The sequence below is a fragment of the Mus caroli genome, unplaced genomic scaffold (assembly GCF_978045245.1).
Source record: "Mus caroli unplaced genomic scaffold, Mus_caroli_1 scaffold_20, whole genome shotgun sequence".
Classification (NCBI taxonomy): Eukaryota; Metazoa; Chordata; class Mammalia; order Rodentia; family Muridae; genus Mus; species Mus caroli.
Window position 1 is genome coordinate 22,557,763 of NW_028227275.1, and position 17,470 is coordinate 22,575,232.

General features: G+C 41.7%; 2 protein-coding genes across 10 annotated transcripts in view; one reads left to right on the forward strand and one right to left on the reverse strand.

Annotated features, from left to right (window-relative positions):
- Positions 1-10,480, forward strand: part of Noc3l (NOC3 like DNA replication regulator) — a 30,503-nt gene extending 20,023 nt beyond the window's left edge. Inside the window, exons 14-21 of one of the 2 annotated variants that reach the window (XM_021151814.3) lie at positions 2,862-2,934; positions 3,030-3,093; positions 3,174-3,245; positions 3,573-3,754; positions 4,494-4,622; positions 5,912-6,009; positions 8,167-8,251; positions 8,835-10,480. In XM_021151814.3, the coding sequence (XP_021007473.1) occupies positions 2,862-2,934; positions 3,030-3,093; positions 3,174-3,245; positions 3,573-3,754; positions 4,494-4,622; positions 5,912-6,009; positions 8,167-8,251; positions 8,835-8,966 (835 nt within the window). In that variant the 3' untranslated portion in view covers positions 8,967-10,480. Of the gene's footprint in view, positions 1-2,861; positions 2,935-3,029; positions 3,094-3,173; positions 3,246-3,572; positions 3,755-4,493; positions 4,623-5,911; positions 6,010-8,166; positions 8,252-8,834 lie in introns of those variants that run through there. The other variant, XR_015046184.1, reaches the window with a different exon arrangement.
- Positions 1-17,470, reverse strand: part of Plce1 (phospholipase C epsilon 1) — a 314,749-nt gene that overhangs the window by 3,246 nt on the left and 294,033 nt on the right. For 7 of the 8 annotated variants that reach the window (XM_029472803.2, XM_021151795.3, XM_021151794.3 and 4 more), the window contains one exon: positions 13,874-16,375. The exons of the other annotated variant lie outside the window; for it this stretch is intronic. The gene's annotated coding sequence lies outside the window, so the exon portion shown is untranslated. Of the gene's footprint in view, positions 1-13,873; positions 16,376-17,470 lie in introns of those variants that run through there. 8 annotated transcript variants of the gene reach the window in all.

Genomic DNA, 17,470 nt, shown 5'->3' on the forward strand with positions numbered 1-17,470 from the left:
TGTTCTGTTTTGTGTGTATGGGTGTTTTACCTTTGTGTATGTCTGTACACCATGTGTGTGCATGGTGCCCTCAGAGGGTAGAAATGGGCATTGGATTCCTGGGATTGGAGTTAACAGATTGTTGTAAGCTGCTGTGTGGATGCTGATGTCACCTTCCTCTGGAGGAACACATGCCCTTAACCATAGGGCCATCTTTCCAGCCCAAATTCTTGACTCCTTTTTGTACTATGCTGTTGGTGTTCTGCCAGCCGTTTGTGGGCGTCAGACACACATGATTCTTCAGTCTGTTTTATTAACCCAGCTTGCAGATCCTGCCTCTAGTTCACTACATCTGTTCCTGCTAAAATAGATCCTGTGTGTGCTGTCAGCACTGATGATCTTAGGGAATGTTAGCTCAAAGTAATAGTTATTAACTCTGAGGTGGTACCTTGTACTCTTTGCTATCCTATACGATATAATGCACACCACTGATGCAGTTGGAAACTTTCTGCTAGCCTCATTAGGTAGCAGAGATTTAGAAACAGACTTGCAAATGCAGCTCTGGCTGGAAGATAGGAGTTCTGTTCTTTCAGAGTCTCACTGGTGACTGGAGCTCACAGGGCTGTGCCTCTTTATGAAAGATTATATCCTCGTCATTAGAAACCTCCAGAAAAGTCAGAGCGAAGGAAGGATTATGAAACCTGCTATTTTGGTTTTGTTTTGCTTTGTTTTGACATGGGGTCTTCTCTGTACTCCAGGGTAGCCTAGAAGTCACTGTGTAGTTCAGACTGGCCTTTAATTTGTGGCTTCCAGGTGTGAATCAGCATTTCTAGTTCCCGACATCTTTTATTTATCTTTGTTTTATGGTTAACTCGCTATATAAAAAAATAGGCTCCTTTTTTTTCTTTTTTTTTTTTCAAGTAATATATGCTCATTTTATAAGTCCAGAGAATAAGAGATGTGTGTCTGCTTGTCCTTTTCTGACACATAAATGGAAGAATATGTGTGTAGTATCTTTTAAGTCCCCTTAAGTTACTCAAGGATCTTCCTATGGTAGCACATAGAGAGCATTTCTTTCTTCTTCTTCTTCTTTTTAATATTTTATTTTTATTTTTAGAGATTTTTGAAGAAAGGTCTTATGCAGCCCACACTAGCTTCAAACTTGTATAGCCAGGGATGACAAATTTCTGATTGTTCTCCCCTCCCCAGGTGTTGGGATTATAGGCACGCACCTCTTACTTATATCTTCATGAACGTGAGCACATGTGTTCTCAGGTGAAAGAAAGGCCATTTGCATTTTAAATTCTGGTTAATAATGCCACATTGTATAGAGCGTGGTGGCTCATGCCTTTAATTCCAGGAGGCAGAGGCAGGCAGATCTCTTTTGAGTTCTAGGCCAACCTGCTCTACAAGGTGAGCTCTAGGATAGCCAGGGCTACACAGAGAACCCTGTCTTGAAACTGCCCCTGCCCCCACCCCCAATAATGCCACATTACTTCCCACGAAATTGGTAGGAGAGCATGTGGCATCTCTCACTTTGTTCAGAGGTCTAACAGATGCTTGGACTTGTTTTGTAGTGTACAGAATATTCTCACATCTAATAGCTTAAGATTCCTGAACTCTGCTGTCTCATTCGTTTCAAGAAATAGAGGCCTCGGGCAGTCAAGTGATTCAATGTAGTATCACATAAGTCATTAGGAGCAGAACTTCAGTCACCCATCCAATAATTATAAATTTTATTTTCAAGCATATCAGAGTGTCCATATTCCTAGGTTAAGTGCCAAGGATTGAGAGTTTCTATGTGTTCCACCTGGCAGCAGCTCCTTTAACTCCCAAAGTCCAGGCTCTTATAAGAGATTGGTTGGTTGTTTGGTTGGTTGATTGATTTATATGAGTGCTCTATTTGTATATATCCCTCCAAAGAGGGCATCAGATCCCATTCCAGATGGTTGTGAGCCACCATGTGGTTGCTGGGAATTGAGTTCAGGACCTCTAGAAGAGCAGCCATCTGAGCCAGCAGCCACTGAGCCATCTCTCCAGCCTCCCCCAACCCCATGTTCTTACGAATGGCAGCGTCCTTTCCATTTACTGCTCCTGTCTGCTGGGAAGCTTGCTCTTGCTTCTGTTGCCTTCTTTATGAATTGTCGGAGCCCAGTGCATTTAGTCAGGGCACATGTTCACTTGTTTGTCAGGACAGAGTATTTTTGTCTGGTGCCTCATATTCCTACCAAGTATACTGCCCAGTAGTGCGAGAATTGTGTAAAAAGTCAGTTTGAATTAAGTGAAAGCTATCAGTGATCTCTTACTTCCATTTCAACTAACAATTAGAAATAAGTAATATTTACAGTGTTATTTTAAAGTCAAGCTGTACCATATTTTTGGCTATTTTATTGGGTTCTTTTACCTGTCACCCTTTTCCACCCCAGTCTCTCCCAACCCCCTGTCTGATTAGGGGCCTCGAGTTTCTTGGGGGCAAGTCCAGTCTTCCTCAGCAGGATATCCAGTGTTTTCTTTTCTCTTTGCTCACACGACCACTTGACAGACTGCAACAGCAGCAACGAGCAGCAGCCTCTGCAGCCTTGTGGGGCTCTGGCACTTTTATATCCTCTCAAGAGTCCCCAGGACTTCAAATGTAAGCTATCTGCAGCTGGCAAAACCACACCCCTGCCAGAGCACCAGGCAAACTGTGCTTAGCTGCTGGGACAACCTGAAGCAGTCCCATAGCCCACACCTGGGATTAACAACAATGGAGTCACATAATATAACTCTTTATTTTTAAGAAACCCAAATTCTCACTACATCTATTTTTACTATTTTTTTTTTCTTGCTTGCTTTATTTCTGCTTTTGGACTATTTAGTAATTAAGTTTTATTTGATTCTAGGTTTGCACATCTTATAAATGTGGAGTTTTTTGATGACTTATTAGTGGTTCTTCATACCCTCATTGAGTCTGGGGTAAGTAACTTCTATCAGTGATTACATTTTAAAGATATAAGTGGCAGAAATCACTCTCATTTGTTTTGTTTCTGTTTCATTTTGTTTCTGTAAAGGATCTAAGTTATCAAGAAAGTCTCCACTGTGTTCAAACTGCTTTTCATATTCTTTCTGGACAAGGTGAGTCAGTACTTTAGGCTTCATTTCCTTTGTCCCTGAAGACTAACTTAACCTAACTTGAGTTTGTTGTCATCTCACAGGTGATGTTTTAAATATTGACCCGATGAAATTCTATACACATCTTTACAAGACACTGTTCACATTACATGCAGGTATGTTTTCTGAAGATGCTTGCTTGGTACATATGTGTAGTCTGAGAGCGTGTTTGATCATAATTGTAGCCGATGAGAAACAGGATCTGCTGCACAAGGCTGGCTTGTCCTTGCTGTGCACCTGTAGTTAATGCTGCACAAGATTTGGGTGACTTCTGGCACTGACTGACTGGAAATGCAGTAAGAGCGGCCCAGCGCATCTCTAAGGCTCTCTGGGCTAGGAGGATGGCTTGCAGCGGGCATGACAGTTCATCATGGGGTCCCTGAGTTCAGGAAGTGGCATAATGAAAGCATAACGAAAGTGACCCTGAAGGACGTCTGTTTTAGGTGCCACCAACGACGGCATTGAGATTGTGCTCCACTGCCTCGATGTCATGCTAAGCAAGCGCAGAAAGCAGGTTTCTCATCAGCGAGCTCTTGCCTTCATCAAACGCCTTTGTACACTTGCTCTGCAGGTTCTTCCAAATTCAAGCATTGGCCTTTTAGCAACTACCAGGATATTGATGCATGTAAGTAAGAGCATAAAGAGGCAGAGCTTAGGTCTCACAGTGTCCTGGTACTGTGCTTGTTTGTACGTATCTCTTTCCCTTGAATGTTTCCTTTTTATTATAAAGTAATTCCTAGCCAGATGCAGTGGATCATGCCTGTAGTTACATAGGGTACTGATGCTGAAAGACTGCCCAAGCCCACAAGTCTCAGGCCACCCTGAGCAGCAGATACATGTGGGTTTGAGACCAGGCTGGTCTGTGTAGTTCATTCCTGGCCAGCCAGTGCGACACAGTGACACCCTGACTCAAAAGACACTGCTGGTGGACTGTAAAAAACGGAGCAGCAGGTGTGCTCTCGTTACTGCCCTGCCTGCTGCCCTTATGCAGGGTGCTCTTTAAACTACTGTGGATTTAAGAAATGGGTAGCACTAGGATTTGCACTCACACAGCTTGACATAGACATTGCTGTTATAAATGATGTTCTAACCAATGTTGCTACATTCAGTGTTTATCTGTAAGAGAGGTCCCTTAAAGTGAGATTGGAAGATGTGAAAAATATGCCACCTTTGCAGATTGAGTAAATCTCTATAAACCAAGACATTCTTTCATGATACACATGTAAACTGTTTCTTGGGAAAGCTAGGTTTAAAGATGTTAAAATTGTAGCTCTTACTGTAACTGCAAATTTAAATACAACTATAGGACAGTCACATTCTTTAAGATACCTTAGTTAATTCTTTTTTATGTGATGTTTTTGCAGACTTTTCCCAGAACAGATCTCTTGCTTGATAATGAGTCTCAGGGCAGCGGGGTGTTTCTACCTGAGCTGGAGGAGCCAGAGTACTGTAATGCACAGAACACCGCACTGTGGGAGCTACACACACTTCGGGTAAGGGGCCGTCCTTTCTTCTCTCCTCACTTCCTCCCCCGCCCACCTGGTTTATGAGTGAACAAAATGTTTTCACCTTTTCCTCAAGTAGCTATTGCCAGAATGCACATGTGTGTTTTCTGGAATGCCTTCTGTGGGAGCGTTACTTAAATACTGTCCTCCTGAGGCTGCTGTGTACATTTCTACAAAAGCAGAGCGTGATGGAGTTTTGTAATGAGCATATGGAGATTTAATGAAGTCTTTCCCCAACACTGCTCAGAAAAGAGGATTTGTCCTCAGGCACATTTATAGGACCATGTATTGGGTCCTATCCAAGGAGACTGTGGTAGACTCCATTACGAAGTAGTTTACCTACAGTGCCAAGATCCGATAGTGAGTCCAGCGTTAGAGTGAGCCTAGAAACAGTGGTAACTTACTTCTCACTATGAAATAGAAACTGCCTTTTATTATTTCCTTTTAACTTGGTAATTTAACAGGTGTATATTTTAATCCTGAGAACAAAGGGTTTATGTTTTGAGATAGAGTCTCTCTATGTAGCGCTGGCTATCCTGGAACTCAGAGATCTGTGGAGACCTGGTATTAAGGACATGCTCCACCACACCTGGCTTGTAATATGTTCTTTTAAAAATTTGAAAGTTTTACTAAAAATTAAAATAAAATTATATTATTTTCTCCCTTCCCCCTCATGTCCATCTCCTCTCATGTCCATTTGCCCCAGCTCCCTCTCAAGTTCATGGCCTTTTTTTCTTTATTTGCTAACATATATGTATATATACAGATTATAAGCATATCAACACATACATATGCATAAATACATAAACACAACTTTCAGAGTCTGTCTATTGTTGCTCGTATGTATATGACTTCAGGCTGACTTCTCGCTGTTGGCTAGGGGCTCAACCCTGGGAAAGACTAACTTCCCACTGTATATCTGCAGTCCTTAGTTTTTTTTACCTTTGTTTAGTGCTTTGCTTAGGAGTAGGGCCCTTGTCAGAGTTCTTCTTTCACAGTAGCATGTCTCACACACGTGGGATGCTGGGCTTGTTCAGATCATGTTTAGGCAGCCATGTTGCTGAGGTAGCGTGGGTGAAAGCTTTCCTATCATTTCAGGGAGACACACTCTCACAACACATTTTCTGGGTCAAAAGTTTGAAATGATCTGTATTCATGTTTTTGTTTGTTATTTTTTTTTTTTTACATTGGATTTAAAAAAAAAAAGCTGTGGCTTGTGTTTTTAAATAATGAATAATGTTTGTGAAATAGTGAATACTGTTTCTTTTCCTCTTCAGAGACATTACCATCCCATTGTGCGAAAGTTTGCAGCACATCTGCTTGCTGGGGCACCATCCGAAGGCTCTGAGGCCCTCAAGCCCGAGCTGAGCCGAAGGTAGCGTTTGCCACTGCATTGCTTTATGTGCCTGCCTTGAGACTCGCTGTGTAGCCCAGGCTGCCCTGGAACTCACTGTGTAGCCCAGGCTGCCCTGGAACTCACTGTGTAGACCAGGCTGCCCTGGAACTCCCTGTATAGACTAGGCTGCCCTGGAACTCAGAAGTCCTGTTGATTCTGCCTCCTGAGCACTGTTACTAATGATGTGTGTCACCTGGCCTGTTTAGGGTTTATTTTTTTGTGCTTGGGATCAAACCCAAAACACCAACTTAGTCTAAGACTGAAAGACTCTGACCTGGCCCTTATCCTTTTATTTGTGTGTGTGTGTGTGTGTGTGTGTGTGTGTGTGTGTGTGTGTGAGCTTGTGGAGACTAGAGGTCAGATTGTGTGTTGTTCTTCAGAAGTCATCCACTTTACTTTTTGTTTCAGGATCTAGACTGAACCTCAGTGATCTTGTTTCTCAGTCTTTCCACTTTGTGACTACAAATACCTGTGCCTGGCTTTTTTTTTTTTTTTTTTAAACATCGGTGGCTAGGCTTGAACTCAGGTCCTCAAGCTTGCATGATAAGCACTTTAGCAAATTAGTTATTTGCCTAGCCCCAGGCTTTTCTTTTTTCTTTTCTTTTCTTTTTTCTTCTTGTAAGCTCATAGATTTCTTTAATTTAGATACTATAGATGAATTGTAGGCTAGACTGACTTCATACTGTCTTTAGAGTATGAGCAAAAATGGAAGAAATTTATATTTTTGTTTGATTGTTTTAGACAGGGTCCCATGTATCATTCAGGTTCTGCATTGCCATCCATAGCAGAGTGGTCAGCCCTCCATCACAGCCACTGGATCTTGAGTGGGGGTGCAGGACTGAACAGTGTGTGTGTGTGTGTGGTTCACAAGTGCAGACTCTTGGGAGACATGCTTCAGTTTCATTTAATTGGGGGTGCAAGTAGGGGCTTTAGGGTGAGTGTACATCATTGGCCAGGGCCAGGGTGCTGGGGATGCCTCATTGGTGTAAGGAGGAATTCCAGGTGCTGCTGGACATGACCTTATAAGGGGAAAGGAAGTTTTAACCTGGCTACTGGGCTATGTAACCTCCTCCAGTGGGGCAAAGGTGTGTGTATGTGTGTGTGTTGTGGGGGTACAGGGCTACATGCACAGGGACACATTGGCCTGGGACAGGGGCCAAGCGATCCTACTACTGCCAGTTTCCAGGGTTTGGACATGTCTTGACTCTAATCTTGCTGCAGGCCTGCTTCCCCTGATCCCATAGCTCCCTGGCCTCATACTCATGTAGTCTATGATGGGCACAAACTTAACCACATAAGAATTTATATGTGATGATCTTACAGTCTTGATCCTTTTCCCTCTACTCCCAAGCACTGGGATTACAGGTGTGCCCCACTATGCCTGGCTAGTTGTTTCCTTTTAAGATTGGAAAACTTCACTTAAAATTGACTTCCTGCTTGTCTTGAAATACTACATTTAGTTATTTCATATGGAAGACTTTTGTTTAGATTTAATTATGTGTGTGTTTGGTATACATCTATGTTTGTGCACCATGTGCATGCTGCGTGCTCATGACCCCCTGAAACTGGAGTTGTGAATGTTTGCACGTCACCTTGTGGGTGCTAGAAATTGAACCTGGGTCCTCTGCAAGAGCAACAAGTGCTCTTAACCACTGAGCCAGCTCTTCAACCCGATTTTGTATTTTTAAATTGCCAGTATAGTAAGTCCCTCCAAATAAGACTCAACTCTGCCATTTGCTATAAACCCTTTGTGGTAGATAGAGATGATGTTTGCCCATACTAAATATAGCTGCTGCTTTTTCTTTTTTAACAGTTACCTGTGTCTCCCTCCCGTCTTGTGGGCTGGGCAAGTACCATTCATCAAGTCTCAGCCCCAGCTGACTTGTGTTGTGTTGTTGTGTTTTGTTTTTCCAAACAGGGTTTCTCTGTGTAGCCCTGGCTTTTCTGGAACTTACTCTGTAGACCAGGCTGGCCTCTAACTTGATTGTCTGCCTCTGCCTCCCTAGTGCTGGATCAAAGGCGTGCACCACCACTGCCTGGTTCTAGTTTGTATCTTTAATGAATGAGTTGATTGAATGTTCTTAAAGTCACACAGATGATGATAGTATTTCTGCATATCTTATATTTTTATTATAGATCTGCAGTTGAACTTTTTGAGACTTACAGCATGGCAGCAATGACATTCAACCCGCCTGTTGAATCTTCATACTCCAAAAGGAAGGTATGTGATATTTTTTTTTTTTTTTTACAAAGAGAGAGTAAACATTAAACCAATGTGTCAGTTAGCGATTCAACTCTACTTTGCCAGTTTTGTTTTCTTTTTTGGGACAGGGCATTGCTTTGTAGTCCAGGCTAACCTTGAACTTACTGACTTGCCTTAGCTTCCTATTAGTTAGGCCTATAGGTGTTGACCACAAAGGCTAGGCTCTAGGAGTTGAGATTGGGGTAGATTCATGGTGCCAGACTTCTAAGGAGATGGTTGATAAGACTTACTCAGCCTAGTGTCGATCAAAGACCTGACCAAGGAGCTCTCTTTACTTCTTTCCTTTCTTGTTGTTGTTTGTTTGTTTGTTTTGAGACAGTTTCACTATGAGCTCTAGCTGTACTAGAACTCACTGTGTAGGCCAGGCTGGCCTTGAACTCACAGGATGTACCCATCTGTACCTTCTGTATTGTCACTGCATGCAGCCCCATAGACTCTGTTCCCGTGGTTGGTGTTCCCTGGCAGTGGTTTTGACTTTGCTCAGATTGGTTATTACTTACAATGTGTGTGGCTTTAACTATTAATTTTAACTTTTTTTCAGGATAAATTTTTACCAGGAGACTCATTTTTGAATGAAGATTTAAATCAACTAATCAAAAGATACTGTAATGAAGCTGCTCCTGAGACACCGCTGGATTTCGCCAAGTGTTTGGAAAGCTCATCATGGCAGTAGAGGGTGAATGGACTGTCTCAGATATCTGTATGTGCATGGCAGAGACACACAGATATGTCAGGGCCTGTTTCTGGTTGTACAAGGAAGACTTCCTAAGAATGATTATTTGAGAACTGGAGCAGGGCCACAGAAGACCCTGCTCATTGGCTTGCTTTCCATGCCTTGCTTGGCCTGCCTTTTTATACAGTCCACACCAACTTGTCCAGGAATGGCACTGCCCATCAGTCATGAAATCTACAACTGCCCTGCAGACATGCCATAGTCTAGTCTGTGGAGGCAGTTCTTCAGTTGAGATTTCCTCTGCTCAGGTGACTCCAGTGTATGTTAAGTAGACAAAACCTAAACAAGACAGCTATTAAATTTTTATAACTAAAAAAATATTGTTATTGCAGCACCATAGTTGAAAGCAAATAAAATATTTTGTGGGGTTTTTTAACCTTCATTTTTTTTTATTTGATTTAATTTGATTTTAATTTTTTATGAATTTATTTACTTATTCACTTTACATCCCCATCACAGATCCCTTTCCTTCCAGTCCCCCTCCCCCCATGACTCCTCCCTCCTACCCCCTCCCCGTCATTTCTAAAGGAATGAAGGTCCCCCCGGGGTATCAACCCACCCTGGCACCTGAAGTCACTACAGGACTAGGTACATCCTCTTTTAGTGGGTTCAGACAAGACAGCCCAGTTAGGAGAACAGGGTCCACAGGCAGGCAACAGAGTCAGGGTAAGACCAGCTCCAGTTGTTGGGGGATCCGAATGAAGACCAGTCTGTACATCTGCTACAGATGGGGGGAGGGCTAGGTTCAGCCCTTCTGTGCTCTTTGGTTCAGTCTCTGGGAGCCCCCAATTTTGTGAATTTTTTTGATAAATAAGTTAAAGTTATACTCTTGTTCATTGTCTCTTGTTGAGTGACACAAGGAATGACCGAATGTGACCTTTTAGGAGGAACGAGTGCTCTCATTGCTAGTGTGAGAGAGAGTGTGAGTCAGAATCTTGAGTCTTTGAAGTTCGGTTAACTTAGTACCTGAGAGTGATAGGGGAATCGCTCAGTAAGATGAAAGGTCCAAGATTTCCATTGTGCCATAGGAATATCGGTTCCTGTCCAACCAGGAAAGTGTTTTTCTCTTAAAGTCTTTGTTGTTGTTGTTGTTGTTGTTTTGTTTTCTTTTTCCTGAGACAGGGTTTCTCTGTATAGCCCTGGCTGTCCTGGAACTCATTCTGTAGACCAGGCTGGCCTCGAACTCGGAAATCCGCCTGCCTCTGCCTCCCGAGTGCTGGGATTAAAGACGTGCGCCACTACCGCCCGGCTTAAATTCTTACAGATAAAAACTGTATATGTTTATAAATAGAGTTATAAAGAACTATTTTATATAATAGCTATTATCATTGTAGAAATGACTTACAAATGTGTATGTAAATATTTTCTGCTATTAACTGAATAAAGTAGCTTCGATTTTTACTTCCTAGTCTTACGAGGTTTTGTTTGTTTTTTATTTTAGTGAAAAGCAGTTCAGCTAGAGACTTAGTTCAGTGCCATAGAAGCCAGTCATTCTGGGACTCAGAGTTCTTGCCTCATAAAAATGTGAAAGCAGAAAATCCCTTCACCCAGAAGCGTCAGGGATAGTGACCAGTTACCAGCCAGCCTTGACTTTTTTTTTCCTAATTAAGTTGGGCACGTGGTATGTGGGCAGAGAAGAGCTGTCGCACAGTTACTGGAGGAGAGAGCAGTGGGGGAACAGTTACCAGCTGGATTTGAATTTGAGTGGATTCTTATGTGTGAATTCTGGAAGTAAGTCTTTTCTTTCCTTTTTTTCTTTCTGAGACAGAGATCTGCCTACCAGGGATTAAAGCCATGCCCAGCCTAAAAATATTTCTGAAGGCCTATTTTTTTTTTTTTTTAAGATTTATTTATTTATTATATGTAAGTACACTGTAGCTGTCTTCAGACACTCCAGAAGAGGGCGCCAGATCTCGTTACAGATGGTTGTGAGCCACCATGTGGTTGCTGGGATTTGAACTCCTGACCTTCGGAAGAGCAGTCGGGTGCTCTTACCCACTGAGCCATCTCACCAGCCCCCTGAAGGCCTATTTTTAAGGCTTTATTGTTTTTTGTTTTGAAACAGGGTCTCCCTATAATCCTAGCAGTCCTGGAACTCCCTATGTAGACCAGACTGGCCTTGAACTCACAGGGAGGCTCTTGACTGCCTCCTCCTACACCCAGTTAAGGTTTGATTATTGGTGATGAGAAAACATATGGTTCAGCATATACATACTTTCTTTAACCCTACTATTTGAATAAGAAATTCTAAGAATGTTAGAAATATTTGCATATACAACCAAGAGATCTGTCCAAATGTCAGAAATCAATTATTTTCTAACACCGATGCATTCATATTTTACTTCATCAGCATCAATTGTATATAAGTGAAAAGTCAGTTTTAAAATAGCAATTGACAGGATATTTCATTACTGTACTAAACTTTGTCACATTTGGACCATAAATCTATACAGTTAGTATTTCAATAATGTATGTGAATATGATGAACATTATTTTTTTATATAGCCTTATATTAATGTTTTCTTTGTGGAGCAAGTATTATAGTCATTAATAATCAAAAGCATATGTATACATACATGCACACACCTTGAGGGTTATATTAAGCTACAGCCTTAATTTTTTAAAGACAGATCTTGTGTACCTATTATGTGGTCAGCAGTACACGACGCACTTAAAAGTGAAGTTTGATAGTAGGAGTAAAACAGCCTTGGTGCTTCATGGTCTTTGATGCTAAGTCAGGTAATTCACGCTACTTGAAAATGAGGCATTACCCAGTTCAGTGTCAGAATGAATTATTTCCAAGATCAGAGGCTGTCATCCAAAATAAGCACAGAACGTGTTCAGTCAAAGAGGTATCAAGTATCTTGGTAATGGAGGTTCAGAATGTGTTTAAAAGCCATTTGTTTTAACACTCTCCTGTCAGAAGTCTCTAGTTTGTGGTTACTTTTAGGAAGAGATCCCAGAGAACATGGGAGGGATAAGAAAGGTCCAGACTTTGTCTAAGACGTTGCTGTCTGATCACTTGGGACCTGTGCATTCGCCTTTTCTGGCCTTTTGTGAGAGAAGCATCTGTAAAGGGGTTAAAAGTGCATCTGTGATCTTTTACCCAGGGGCTGTGTCTTACAAATATAAGATTAAAAAAAAAAATCTCCAAAACCTTGTTCTTTATTGGCAGGGAAGCTTTAAATGTGGTTTAGAGTTAATTCTATTTTACTGCAACAAAGCTAACCCTTACTCCTTTCAGAACCCAGTCTTGGGCATCTGCAGATATACTGGGAGGGAACAGAGAGAGAGAGAGGAAGATATAAAGAGAAACTTGGCATGAACCATCAGTACCTCCAAAACCATTGAGATGGGAAGCCATTATGAAAACAGGTTTTGAGTCCAGACTCCATTTTGATCACCCAGACACTCTTAACTCATGCTTGTGCTGTGGATGACATGCGAAGGTCTTAGGAGGGAATTACCATCCGATAGCATCCTTACTGCCCCCAGATTTATTCCCAGCACCCCCATTCCCAGACACTCCTTAGTATGCTAGTCAATTAATGAGTTGTAAGTGGACAGGTGACTGAGAAGAAGAGAGTGTCTTCACTTTCCTCCTGAGTATCATGCTGGCTTCTTTAATCCTTTATTGCCAGGTAATTTTTGTTTACAAGTTGAGCTGCCAACTTTGACATGGGTTCACATGTAGAAGGTGCAAGGTCCTTGTGCACGCAGGGAAACCAAGAAAGTTAAACATGCAGGCTTGTCTCTTCAAAGGAAAGGAGAAGTGTACCTGTGTTCTACCCAGAATTCTGGGAATGGGTGTTATTTACAACCTGCCAACTTTGACATGGGTTCACATGTAGAAGGTGCAAGGTCCTTCCTTGTGCACGCAGGGAAACCAAGAAAGTTAAACATGCAGGCTTGTCTCTTCAAAGGAAAGGAGAAGTGTACCTGTGTTCTACCCAGAATTCTGGGAATGGGTGTTATTTACAACCTGGTAATATTTTGTTTTAGTTTCTGGGTTTTTTTTTTTTTTTTTTTGAGACAGGGTTTCTCTGTGTAGCTCTGGCTGTCATAGAGACCAGGCTGGCCTTGAACTCACCTGCTTCTGCCTCCCAAGTGCTGGGATTAAAGGCATGCTCCATCACTGCCCTGCTAAACCTGGAAACCTTTTGCTATCTCTCGGGCCAGGCTCCTTGAGACTATTATGTTTGTTAATCCCAGACTCTCCCACCCTAGAACTTGAACATTGTTTCTCAGTCAATAAAACCCATCCTCATGAGAGGTGTCACTTGTATTTTACAACAGCCGAAGTAGCGAAATAGGGCCAAGCCTATCTTGACTCCCATAGGCTATTACGTTTATCTCAGTCATTCTCCCTAGACTTTTATCTAGAAGCATTGTTTCTAAGTCTTTACGGAAGGAGCCATATGTACTTTGTAAAGAGTTTCAATGTAAACATGTCTTAAATGTTGTATACACAGGATTGAATTAGTTATCATCCAGAAACCTCCCCCCACCCCCCAAATTGTGTTGTGCTTAAATGTGGCTAAAATGAATGGAAGTTTGAACAAGCCCAGCTAATTAAGTTGTGTTGAGCCAGATTATCTTCTTGCCTCACGGGGATCGTTTCTCTGCAGGCCATAAGCCTTTTCAGGGACCCTCACGTTCATACCTCTATAAAAACAATACAATAAAACCAGCTTGCATATTTAAGTTCTTTTTTATACCAATTTTACTGATTAAGTTTTTTTTTGTTTTTTGTTTTAAGATTTTTGTTATCCAGATTTCTTGTATTCTAAAAAGTATAAAATGGTGGTGGGCACAATTCTAGTGGCCATGCTAATTTATTATGAATAGGGTTATTTCTTTCATTTGATAAACCAGTTACGTCCCATAATTCAGATAAGCCTTCAGTCAAAACATCATCATATTATGCTAAGGAGTTGTAATTCAGTCATGTACCTTACAGTGGTGCTCTGATCATGGATAAACTGCTGTGTGGGGTGCTATGGAACAGAACCGTGACCCCATAATGTATAATAAAGCCAAAAAGCTCCTTGTTCAGTGACACAGTAGCCATCTTAGCTTGTGTAGGTATATTATGACATTCATACAACAATGAAGTTCCCTACCAGTGCATTTCTTAAAATACGTCCTCATTAAGTAACACATTCCTGTGACAAGCTGTTAATACTTTAAATTTTTATTTTATTTATTATTATTTTTGTATGTGTATGTTATATGACATGGGGGCACATGTGGAGACAGAGGATAGATAATTTTATGGAATCAGTTTTCTCCTTTTACTTTTCCATTGGTTCCGGTATCAAACTGAGGTCATCAGAGCTTGGGTGGCAAGGGCCTCCTCTGGGCCATCTCGATGGCCCTCTTTGCATATGTTTAGTAATCTCTTCTGCTTAAAGTCTTGGAGACTCAATTTTAATGGAGTATGTCCTTTAACCTAAACTAGGATGCACACCAGTATTTGAATATGGGGTCAGTTTCAGATCTGTATCAAATCTCCATCTATTATAAGGACCACAAGGGTGGGGTAAACCAGTCTGGCTCCGTATCTTATTACCTGCAGGTTTTGTTTGGCTCTGGCTGGTTAGACCAGTAATTTAATTTTCAACCCAAGGTAACCCAAAGCATTTGGCCTCTTTAATTTACAGAAAATTGATAAAATGGTTCCAGAATGTGTTTTAAAACCGAAGCAGCGCTGTGCGCTTGTTACAGCCCTAGTATTTAATATAAAGGGAACCTGTTAGTGCTGTGTAACTGCCAAATGAGAATAGTCTGAGTTCTCTTGGCAAGAGAAAGACAGTGCAGCCAGAGTCTTCCAGTGACAGGAAAGCTGTGTGGTGTATTTTTGACATGTCTCCTTTTAGAATGTGCAAAGAAGGGGTTGTTTTATTCCTTCTGTAATTGGTAAAGGAAAGTCTCAAAAGCAAAAGTCAGGATTTTTAGTGGGTTTTCTAACTTGAAGAAGAATATCTTCAAGCGGAACAGGGACAACTGAAAGATGAAATATAGGCTTGACTCTGGATGAACACGTACTTCAGTCTGATGAGTCACCATTTGCCTCATCCCGAGGACGAGAAGAGTCCATGATGAGTCGCCATTTGCCTCACCCCAAGGGTGAGAAGAATCCATTGCACTCTGCTGATTGTTTTGTGAAGTAGGTTTTAACATGACTTAGATCACATGGCCAGTGAGACTCGGAGCCACGGCTCCTCAGAGAATCCGAAATGAAGATCACACTATGGCTCTGCATCTCTACTCGAGTCACATGCTCATATGATTTATTTTTTAGGATGTCTTGAAATAGATTGAACCACTAATGCTTGTCACCCATAGCAACATCAAGAAAGATATATCTAATAAATACACAAGTGTCAGTATAAACATTGTAAAATAAATAAATCTACCTTAAACATCAACCTAGTCTACTTTTGCTTTTTAGAAATGACTTAGGCTTCTTATGAAGACATCACAACTCCATAGACACTGAATTGTACATCATTCTAGATTCACTTCGTGAGAACTAAAAACAGAACAGTCTGTGGACATAGAAACAGGAGCTTTCAAAAAAAAAAATTCTGTTTGAGGAAAGCCAGCCCAAAGAGCGCACCTTGGTACATAATTTGAATAATTGTCAACAAAACTTACAGGACATATTTACATTTCCAATGCCCCCAGACTTCCACTTCTCATTAAAGCCATGGCCAATTTTTGTGGTTTCCTAACCTCTATATACCTTTGGTTCCCAGTTCTCCCAAGTTGGGGTCAGCAAGCTGGTCCTTGAGCCAAATTCATGTGTTTTTGTGTGACCCTTGAACTAAGAAAATTTTTTTACAATTTTAAGTGATTGAAACACTTGAAGGATGTGTGACCTGTGAAAACTCTCTGAGGTTCCAATGTAAGTGTCCATAAATAAAGCTTTATTGTTCAGTCATGTTCATTCTTGTACCTGTTGTCAGCAGCTGCATTTGCACTCAGCAGCTGAGGTAACTCAGTGCCACAGAGGCCATGGGGCCCCAACCCTAAAATGTTTACCATCTGGCCCTTTACAGGCGAAGCTCATTGCCTTAAGCCTGGGGGTGGCCTCTCCACCTGTAATGCTCTGGGCAATGGCCTGGGTGTCCCTGCTTCACCCCTCGGGACGTTGGTTGGCAGACCTGTGCCTTTTTTTTTTTTTTTTTTTTTTTTTTTTGCTTGTCCTCGGCATGAACCTCCCATCGGGTGTGAAGAGGGTTGCAGTTGAGAAATCATCCATTTCCAGTTTAAATGTGATGGAGGTAAAGTATCTTTCTTCCCCCCACGTTCGTTCTTGATAGCGCCTCATCAAGGACCTCCCCCTGTAACGTCATCCACATAGGCTAATTAGTGTATTGAACATGAAGAAGCAGAAGTATGTGCAGCCTCGCCAGTTACAAGTTGTTCAACCCCAGAACCCCAGAGCTCTGGTGGCAAGGAGTTACTTCCTAGTACAGTGACGCCCTCGGGAGGTAGAACACTTCTTTCTGTCCTGGGAACGGCAAATTCTTTAGGAGAAATCGCAAGCACCCTTCTTATTACATCAAGTAAATGTTCCTCAACTTTTAGAAAAAGGAGAACTGTTACCAACTGTTACCACTTCAGGTGGGACTGAGGTGAACTTTTGCTTCTTTAGAAATTCTTAGGTTGTGGTTATTGAAACTAGTTGTTACCGTTTTTAGAACAAATACTATAGCAGTCAGAAAGGCTGAAACATTGTACTTGTTTACTTATGAGAACATACAGAGAGAATTAGTTTAAAAAAATGTATTCATTCTTGGAACTACCGTGATACAGGAGGTCATAAGTGGACCTAGTTGTGCCTATGGCTCTTTTTAAAGAGAAGCACGAATGTTTAGCAAAGCTCTGAAGTCAGCTCAGTCCTTATAAAGATTACTTGCCAAAGAAAATGGGATCCAGGGCTGGAGAGACGGATCAGTGGTTAAGAGCACTGACTGCCCTTCCAAAGGTCCTGAGTTCAAATCCCAGCAACCACATGGTGGCTCACAACCATCTGTAAAGTGATCTGACACCCTCTTCTGGAGTGTCTGAAGACAGCTACAGTGTACTTACATATACTAAATAAATAAATCTTTAAAAAAAGAAGAAGAAGAAAATGGGATCCAAAGGCAAGCATCTAAATCACTGTCCCCCAACAAGGCCACACCTCCCAATCCTTCACCACCAACAAATACATGAGCCACTGGAGGCCACTCACATTTAAACCACCAGCACAGTATCAGAAACTAACCAAAGAACCCGTGAAAAGGAGGCTCTTAGCTTTGATTCCCCTGCGCTCTTTTCATATTGTAGATCACCCATCTGCCAAGACTGTCTTTGTATCGAGTATCCATCTGGATGTGGGGGTCTCACCATGTTCCCTAAATTGGTCTGGAACTTATTATGTAACCCAGACT